At 30.8% G+C, this 10409-nt stretch overlaps 1 protein-coding gene across 1 annotated transcript; it reads right to left on the bottom strand.

Moving 5' to 3' along the window:
- Window positions 1–4062: 4062 nt before the first annotated feature.
- On the bottom strand, window positions 4063–9747 carry LOC108322403 (plastidal glycolate/glycerate translocator 1, chloroplastic). Its single transcript, XM_017554481.2, has 8 exons — window positions 9385–9747; window positions 8995–9310; window positions 8141–8402; window positions 7820–7935; window positions 5881–5990; window positions 4899–5076; window positions 4570–4699; window positions 4063–4381 (listed from the first exon to the last, which is right to left on the bottom strand). Exons 1-8 carry the CDS (start codon window positions 9658–9660, stop codon window positions 4231–4233), a joined length of 1539 nt encoding a protein of 512 aa, XP_017409970.1. The 5' UTR covers window positions 9661–9747; the 3' UTR covers window positions 4063–4230.
- Between the last annotated feature and the right edge of the window lie 662 nt (window positions 9748–10409).

Raw genomic sequence — 10409 nt, 5'->3', positions numbered from 1 at the left:
ATAGATTAAACTCTTAAAAACGCATAATGAAACACCCTTCAATTTTTTCTTTCGTAACTCTTTTAAGTGAAATACTAACTCAATTAAAATTTAAATGTATATATATTAGTACAATATGTAAAATTTAATAATGATATTTTTTACGTTAACAATAACTGAGAAGAAACCTTGGACTTTTAGTATAATTAATATAGATATTAACAATTTTTTTATTATGTTGATTAATTTGTCATTACATCATGTAACATTTCCTTTTCAATATATATATATATATATATATATATATATATATATATATATATATATATATATATATATATATATATATATATATATATATGTTTGTTAATGCGTGTATGCTTGTTTTTTAGTTGGCACATTTTAGCAATGTGCAATGTGTACTGGGTTTTAGTAGACAAAATATCCTTACATATCTTTTCATTCTCAAAACTAAAAAAAAAAAAAAAAACCCTCCAAACCCTTAGTCACCTCTCTCATTCCTCTCAATCCTTTCTTTTTCATCTCTCACTCCAACCTTTTCTCTGTCATCCTTATTGTAGCCCCAATTTAAAAAAATCAGAAACACTTGCCGTTAAACAATTTGCCTTTGTAAAGAGTTGAGTCATTGACATATTCACCTTCAGGCAAAGGTTCATTCAAGATCTCTTCAATTTCACCATCTTTACTAACCTCTCTAATTTCATCATCTGCATATATTGAATCATCATCTCTAAAAAACCCTCCAGGTCAATTACCAATTCCTTCGGATATCATTATGCTTGTGAAAATTAGATAAAATTATATAAGACAAAAATTATAAAATGAAAACTCATTATAAAATCATTTTTTGTAAGAAATTGTTTAACAGCAAGTATTTCTCATTTTTTTCAGGTCAATTATCAATTCCTTTATTCTTGTGAAAATTGGATAAAATTAGATAAGAAAAATATTATAAAATGAAAACTCATTATAAAATCATTTTTTGTAAGATTGTTTAGTTGGGACTACCATAGGATGAGAGAGAAAATGTTGGAGTGGGAGAGATGAAAGAGAAAGGGTTGAGAGGAACGAGGGAGATGAGCAAGAGTTTGGGGTTTCTTTTCTTTTTTAGTTTTGAGAATGAAAATTATTAAAATACCCTTAACCTTAAAACTTAAAATTCATGAAAATTATTAATATATATATATATATATATATATATATATATATATATATATATATATATATATATATATATATATATATATATATATATATATATATATATATATATATATATATATATATATATATATATATATATATATATACTTGTTTTAACTTATATTCTTTGTATTTTAAAGATATTATTACATTATTTTAATATTTAATTTTATATTTAAAAACTCTTATTTGTGATTATTTACTATAAATAAATCATAACTTGAATACAAATTTAACATTAGTAATATATCATATATATATATATAAATATAATTTTATTAGATAATATAATACTTTTTTATTTAAATTAATATTTTTATATCATATTTATTATTATGTTATTAAACAAAATATATAATATATAATTTAATATATTTATTGACTATAATTTATTTATTAATTTTATTAATTTTTTAAAGAAAAAAACTTATAACATTTAATAAAACAGTATTTAGTACATTGTGATAAATTCTCAAACATGACAAAATGGAGTCTAGTCAAAATATGAAAATATTAAATTAATTATAGTAAAATTCACACTAATTTTTTTATAATGACTAAATATTATATATATATATATTAAACTTTTTATTAAGCCTATAAACTTGTTATTCACAAATTCATTATTTTAAACTTTCAAATTGAAATATCTTATTTAGTTTTGATTCAGATCTAGATGAAATTTTTGCACAATAAAATTAAAGTTAAACCCCTTTAGTTGTCCCTATTTTCATGCGTTTTTTCGAGTTCAATCCCCGTTTTATTAGAATTCCCAATTTAGTCTTAAAAAGTGTTAATTTGAATCAATTGGACCCCTGCGTTAAATTTGGTTAACAGGGTTAAGTTTTTGATGAAGTGAGAGACGTGGTAAGTTTTTTAAACGTGACATGCTGAAACATTTATACATGGCATTTCTTAAAAGATTAGATTTTAATAATAGGGTTTTTGAAATGAGATTTAATAATAGAATTTCCGGTAAGTCGAATTTGCCCTCGTCGGTGCTTCTTCTTTTGGTGAATCACCACTTCCAATGGATCCTCCACGCGCCAATCACATCGCGGCCTGGTGCGATCTGGTGAAGGCCCCTGCTTAGAAACGCCATAGCCAAGAACTTCACCAGAGAGGCGCAACCTCAACCTGACGACATCGTTTTCTGGGACGAGGAGTTTCACACCCTTTATGCCTACAAAGATTTCATCCCTAGGAAATCACTTTCTCTCTCTTCAATGTCGGTCTCTCTTTCTCTCCCTCCCTCTCTATAAAAAAAATTGTCCATGTAAATCTCACAAGTCATAAAAAATTTAACCCTATTAAATCAATTTAACGGGTCCAATTGAGTTAATTTTTCAATATAAAAGACTAAATTGAAAAAACTTATAAGGCGGAAATCTAAGTGAGAAAACCCCACATAAATAGGGGACTTCCGAAGGAATTTAACCTAAAATTAAATGACTATCTTATATATTTTAAAAATATGTTTAGTTAGTGAAAAATTTCAACATCATATATTGTTGTGTAATTTTTCTATATAAGCAAACAACCAAGTTTATTGAAAATTTTTTTAAAATCTATATTAGTCTAATTAAAATGTTTGTATATAACTTTTTGACAGATTAAAAATATTTAGATTTTTGACAGATTAAAATTGATTGCATTTTTTTTCTTCTATTTAAAATGACTTTTAAAAAAAAAGTCTATGAATTTAACCTGACACTTATTACTTTTGTAGATTTTTTTGTCCCCAAACTTCTTCAATAAAATTTTTTTAGTCTTGAGTTTTTCTGATATAACCTAATATGAATCAATATCAAACCATGTTAAGAGACTTAAATTCACAAACTTACTCAAAGTTGCAAGCAGTTAAAGAAGACTATTATTATATATGAACTAAATTAAAGCACCACGAAGTATATATAAATGTTGTTTATGGATAAATATCTTTTATTATTATTATATTTATTTATTTTAATACGATTTATTATTTTTTTTCTTTTTATATATAAATACAACCTATTCATATAAAGAAAATACATAACAATCACAATAGCTATTATGAAAGTATTTAAAATTTTTTATTCTATATTATCTTATAAAAACATTAGTGCTCATAACTTTTATACATCTTTTGCTCTATTGATAGATGTAAAAGGATCACATAATATTTTTTTGATAAAAAAACATATATTGTTTTGTCCTATGCAACCGGAGTCTTTTCTCTATGAGGAAAACGTTATGCATATCTCAATCTAAATTATTTTTAATCCTTTTTTATTAATAAATTTGATTTAATTAATAATTTTATTTTTATATTTAAGTCTATAATTTATTTTAATTCTTATATTTTCTTTGACTCAATTCAATCTAATATTCTTTTTAATTAAAGTCAATTTAATCTCTTAGTGTTAAATTAATATCATTTGAAAAAATGTTATACATCTTCAAATATTCAAAAGATACTAATTTAACACTAATTTATCAAAAGAAACCAAATTACCTATATTCAAAACATATTAGAAAAATCAATAAAAACAAAATCCAAAGTGAATCATATAACTAAACATAAGAAAAAAATTTCTAATTAAGTCAATAATTTTTATCTTATATTACTGTTTCTGTTATAAAAACTATTTGACTAAATCAATTTCATTTATTTATGTCTATTTTCTTTTTCAAACCTCACCCAGGCTTAAAATTTTTAAAAAATCAAGCTAAGCAAAATACTTAATTTATAATTTGAAATTTTAATTCGGAAAGTTGAATATATTCATTCATCATGCCCTATTACAGAATTTTTCATATTTTTAAGGTAGAGAACTCTACAATTAAAAATATGAGGTCCAACATAAACAATTGCCGACATAGAATATAAATAAATAATAAATAAATGGATAATTGTTATCTATACAATTGACATAATGGCGTCACTGAATAAATGGTTCATATACATTGTTGTGCAGCCATCAGATAAGCACTGTGGGTTATTACGGAAGGAATGAATAGCGGCAGGTGGTCACATAAATGACAATTTCAGCCCACAATTGCAAGCAAGCTTTCTCTGACAGCCGGAATCGAACAAAGAAGAGATCCAAATATACCATTAAGAGCATAAGCAATGGCACAAAATGGGAGAGCCTCAGGTTCCTTGGCAGACAAAGCTGCTGTTCCAAGCCCGTGGGCACTGTGAAAAATATTTAGTCAAGAGCATGTAAATAACTATTATTGCAAGTTTGATATAGATTACTTTTTGAAACTCCCTCATGAAGGTGGCAAATTAGCAATTGTTTCTTCATAATAAGTTTAACCCAACAATGGGAATCATATACAGTCCCCAAAAAATTCATCAGAATCATCTATCACATAATATACCTGGACGCAGTTGCTATTCCCCGAGCAATTGGGTCACGAAAACTGAGTCTATCAAGTGTTGCTTGCACAAAATTTGCACCAACCAGACCAGTTAAAACAACCACAGCTGCTGTGAGAGATGAATTGGCACCTGCAAACAGGGAAATTTTCAAAGCTAGAACTACGAGAAACAAACAACCTATATTTTTTTAGTGTCGCTTTCACTGTGAATGTATTCTTTCAAAAAATTAAGACTGCATGATTTCCGGATTTGTTCCACAACTCTGAACAAGTTCCAGAGTAGACAAGATTATGGAGATAAATGATTAAAGTGTGGGGAAAATATTTACCGTCAAACAAAGATACAATGCTGAGGGCCAATGCCACTGTGATACATCTGGGTAGAATGGACACAGTTAAAGATGGTTCTAATTGAACAAGACGTCCAACTAAGGCAGTTGAATACAGTGAGAATACTGTTGAGATGATGACAGAGGTGAAAATCTCAGCTGCGTGTCGTTTCACAAGCTGAAAATGATGGGAAAAATAGTAGCCAATGATAAAATGATTCAGCTGTCATGTGTTTGAGATGCCAAAAAATGTTGCAAAGCAAGTTCGGTATTTGGGTATAAATCATTCTAATGACTGCCAAATGGAATATTATGCGCAGAAGGGTATATGATATGCTCATAGATCTACTCTCTCAAGATTGAATTCATATATAATATTCACAAAATATCAAACTCCATATAAGCCAATGACTATTCCATTCACCTATCAAAGGTCTTAGCTACTTTAGAAAGAAACTGAAAAGAAAAAAAAAAGATAATAGGTATGCTTCTAGTAGCATAACCAAGTTAAATTACATATCCAGACAAAAAACAGAAAAAAGCTAGTATCAAGACATCTTTGGGGATTACCTTTTTCAAACTACCCAAAACCCTCTTCATTAGTCCATCCCTTTTGGCTTCACATCTCCGCAATACGATAATAAAATATTTATTATGTACTTTTGCTCAAGTTTAATGAATATGCTAGTCAAATTATTCAAAATGAAATCACCAATCCAGGCTTTTAATCTTCAGGAGGCTGGCAAGGGTTAAATGTGCAAAAAAAATTGACAGAGTACTGATATACTCACTTGTTGGACTGTTGCTATATATCATTAGCTACTCAGAAATAACATCTTAAACATTGCCCGGGTATAAGTTTGATTGCAATTTGTCATTGTAAAATACCATAAGCATTTGACAGTATAAACACACTGTATTCATCTGCTTAATCTTTTTACAGCAGTGTAAGATTTATTTACTGGGAAACTTAGATGGTTACCTTTCTTTGCTTGAACATAGAGAAGGAAAATGATAGAATGACAGATCCCAAAAATCCCATTAAAATATCACCAGCTCCAGGATTAGAGGATGCCTTTGTAAGGTAATATCCTATGATGTAGAAAGAATAATCAACAGAAACAAAGTATAGATATATTATGCTGAAATAGCACAAATAAAAGAATTGCTTAGGATCAGGGGACCAGAGTGAATAACCATTTCGTATGACAGATAAAGGAAAAAATCATTTGAAATCAAATGCCAGGCCTACTCTATATGCAACTAGACATCTGAACCATTATAATTTCTAATTATTCTTGAAGAAGGATCGTTCCATGTTGAGTTGAAAATAATTTTTTGTCTGTTAATGGGTTCAGCTACATCCAAGAAGCACCATGAACACAACTTGTATCATAATATAGATATATTAGTCGAGGGTGCCAGAAGCAGAAGCTGGGAGCTTCTTTAGTGCGGACACAAGGATGCATATTGTTGGTTATCCATATAATGGAAGGATGTAGTAGGGATGGCTCTTGTTGATAGTTCTTGCACAAACAAGGATTTAAAGTAAACTATGATGTCTTAGCCCTTAGGCTAAACACATAAAGAGACCCTTCATATTTTGTATTTTCAACCTTTTAGTGGTTCCCTTTGAAATTATTAATTTAACTAACTCAAAGAGCCTTCAAATTAGAATTTATTTTATTTCTTATTTTCATTTTCTGTTTTCACTTTTTAATTACAAAAATGTCACCTTGTATTCAATCTATGTTTTCAAAAATTTGAACAAGAATCAATGAAACTAGCTGTCTTCTGTTTTCTCTGTTATATATCTCTTATATATATAAGAGATATATAAAGGCATAACTCTTTCCTAAAAGAGCAAATAACCAAAGCAACAATTAGCTTGGGGAAGAATTAAATCAGAACTTTTTCTCATCTAGCTTAAGCATGACATAAGAGTAGTGTAGGGGTTTACAAAACAATAACTCTCTCCAAGCAAAAACTTGCCTAGTAGTAAGCAAACAAAGCACTCAAAAGATGGTAGTATTAACAGTGTTTATGATTAGTTCTAGAAATTCTGGGTGAAAGAATTGAGGCATGAATTCATTAGTTACGACTAATGACCTTTAAATGAATTTGTGGCTCGCACACCCCAACTAAACTTGGGGCTGCTTTAGAAAAAGGAAATTGAACAATATTTCTACACACAAAAAATCATTTTATTTCCTCTTAAGCCATTTTCATTATCTATTACATATATTAAAGGAATCTGTGGCTCGCATACCCCAAGTAAAATTGGTGCTGCTTTAGAAAAAGCATATTGAAGAATATTTCTACACAAAAAAAAATCACTCTATTTACTCTTAATCTATTTTCATTACATCTATTACATATATCATGTTGACTAGAGTGAACCACGCATTCCTACAATATGACATCTTAAACGGACCTTAAATCACTATTGACTCCTTGATATTTATACATAATAAGACACAACTCATCACAAATTTATGCCATTACATAATAGTACTTTTTGATAAATTTCCATCACACTCTGCTACGTTAAACTGAAAGCCCTTTGGTGACATAACTTTACATTATAATAATCAGGCAGTATATCAAACCATATCAGTCGAGTATAGCTGCAGTTACCTTTATATTAGCAGAAAGTCATTTGATATTTCATTGTCCTACTAAAAAGATTTTACAAACCTGATTTGAAGAGCAAACGTTCTACTACTTATTACTCAACTTGCAGCAGATTTCAAATGGTTATCATAAATTACAAGTATGTAACTGTACTGTATAGTCAGATTAAGTTCCAAACTAGTAATTTAAATCGCAAATTTCTTTTCCTAGTTGTAATTAGCAAACAGGATCCAAAATTCAGAGACACTCACATAATACAGTAACTAATAGTTATCTACCAACCATACCTAGCACAGGTTCAATCCCTGACTTGGAAAAATACCCGAAAGCTAAAGCTGTCAGATCTGCTGATAATGCACAGCAAATTATAGGATGGAAGACCTTTTTCACACCCGATGGTAACCTGAAAAAGAAAAATAGCAAGCATTAGTGAAAAATTAGAAAAGATAAAATTCCAAATATAACATAACAGATAGTAGAAAATTTCAATAGCATCATCATGCATATAGGAATGCTCTCTTCTTTTAATACCTTTCCAGGAGAAACTTTGTTCAAGGGAAAAAAGAATGGTCTACGTGTATATGCAGCAGTTAAAGGAAAATATTTACCTGGTGCCAACCATATAGCCTAACACTGTGGCTGCAAGCAAAAACGGAAGGCATGTTCTGGCACTTGTACCAAGTGATGTAGGGTAAAACAATGCAGAAACAAAAGATATAATGAGAACAGCAGTCCATGTCCACACTTCAAAGGCAGAAAATGGAGACGGCTTTCCCATAGGCTCAGCTTCTACCAGTTCTGTTTTCACAGCTTTTCTTACTGCTATAGCCGTGTAACCAGCGACACAGAGTGTAGCCAACCATCCTCCAACTGAACAACAACATAAATATCAGTAATTTGCAACACTAATCAGCATAGGGTCATCATAATACAAAAAAAGATACAGGTTTTGAAAAGAAAAGGCGAAGAGGGCAGATTTGACCCTTTATAATTTAAAATGCCATAAGAAGTTTGTGAAAAATGCTGATAGTATCTAATAACTAACTTTGAATAATCAAATTGGCACCGAAAAAAACAGATATGTTATAAAGGGTAATTTGAGGAACTAATCATTTCAAACTGAAGACCAAATAAAACAGTAGTTCAGTCGAAAATCGCTATCAGATAAAAGCAATGACTAATTTGGTAAAGAATGAAAAAATTGAGTTAGTCCTGAATGTGTAAAAAATTTAAGTTAATCACCAATATTATAACTTGATAACAAAATAGCCCTAGTTTTGTGTGAAAGTTAACTTTTCAAGTTAAATTTGAATGACAAAATAAAGTTATGGAACCTAAAATAGATATTTCACATTTTCAAGAACTGACATCGTCTAATGCATTTGAAAATCAAATTGGATATCAACCCAAAAAGGCAACTTGGAAAGCAACTCAGCGTGAAACAAAAGAAAGAAGCTTTGACCTAAAATAAGGCCAATTTTGAGGGCAGAGGCAGCGGGAACATCTTTGACGGCAAGGGGCAGAACAACGAGAGAGGGAACATAGAAAAGCGGAAGCCATCTCTGGATGAACAAAAGCGCCGGCTCGAAGAAGCTCACCAATGCCGTAGCCGCAGAGGGCACGGTGGCGTCGAGAGTAATCAGAACCGAGAATATGCAGAACATCCCAAACAAGGCGCTCGGGAATTTGATCGCGGCGGCCACGAATGCTTGCTTCAGAAACTTGTCCGCCGCCAGAATAAGGCCAAGGGACACGACCAAGTGAAGAACACCAAAAACCTAACAAGTAAAACAGAAGCGGAAATGGTATCCGTTGAATGAAAGAGTGACAAGTGGAAAGAAGAAGGACTGACCGTGTGGGTGAGCGAGGAGGAGTTGGAGGTGTTTCCGGTGTCGGCTTGGGAGAATTTTGGCGGCACGTGCCTGGCTTTATGGGTTGGGATAGTGAGCCTTGGTGGGAAAGTAATGGAGGAAATGGTGCGGCCGGAGAGGGTGTTGAGAGTTGAGTTGGGGAAAAACGTGCGGCGGAAGAGTGAAGGGGAGAGAGCGGGTGGTTTCAGTTTGGGAAGTGAAAAGGGTAGAGAGTGTGACACTGATGTGGCCATGGAAACCGGCATAGAGGTGGACATCCTGCGAATTCAACGAAGAGAGAAAGAGTTCACATTTTTGTGGGACTTAAGCGACAGAGACAGAAAAATTGTATGGACAAGAAGAAATAGTGTTGAATGGGTGGGATGAGATGAGAGTGTACAACCATCAAACTTTCATCCTCTTCAAACTGTGAAAAACTCATAATTCACTGTTTAGATCAAAATCAAAACCTCAGCAATTAAACACTTGTTCGCAAAATTAATCAAATAAACCAAATCCTAAAAAAAAAAAGATTAATTTATAAAAAGAAAGTTTTTCTTTGTTAAAATTATTCTATATAAAAAACTGAAAGTAATGACGATAAAAACCTTTCATCAGAAGGAAAAGAAGAATCTTTTGGACGAGCCATAGGAAGCATTTTCTGAGAATACTCAACTTCCACAACACAAAAGAAAGGGAGAAAGAGTAACCCACAAGATTGTCATATATGTTTATAGAAAGATAAGAATTCAAAATCCAGTAATTAGCAGTATCATAATCCAAAACCAAATCCCGTTCAACCAGTGTATGAATACAGTAGAATTAATACGTTTTTGAACCACAAAAAGAAAGAAAAAAGTATATCTATCACCACCCACAAACTAGTTCCTTCTAGCTTTCTCCTTCCACAACATAACATGAAAATCCAAAGCAATATTAAGATCATCCATGGCTTTTTTTCCTTATTCAGAAGGGAATCTATCTCCTGTACTGAAGAATTATCTAATTGTTGCAGTATTAAGTCCAA

The sequence above is a fragment of the Vigna angularis genome, chromosome 1 (genome assembly GCF_016808095.1).
Source record: "Vigna angularis cultivar LongXiaoDou No.4 chromosome 1, ASM1680809v1, whole genome shotgun sequence".
In the NCBI taxonomy this organism is placed as follows: Eukaryota; Viridiplantae; Streptophyta; class Magnoliopsida; order Fabales; family Fabaceae; genus Vigna; species Vigna angularis.
Note: the sequence above shows the minus strand (reverse complement) of the source record. Positions and strands in the feature narration are given on the sequence as shown.

Excerpts from the sequence above, each read along its gene's own strand:
- LOC108322403 (XM_017554481.2), bottom strand. The coding sequence starts at position 9,660 with ATGTCCACCTCTATGCCGGTTTCCATGGCCACATCAGTGTCACACTCT. Across the intron at positions 7,936-8,140 it reads GGCTATATGGTTGGCACCAG|GTTACCATCGGGTGTGAAAA; the intron begins GTAAATATTTTC and ends TTTCTTTTTCAG. Across the intron at positions 5,991-7,819 it reads AGGGATTGAACCTGTGCTAG|GATATTACCTTACAAAGGCA; the intron begins GTATGGTTGGTA and ends TCTACATCATAG.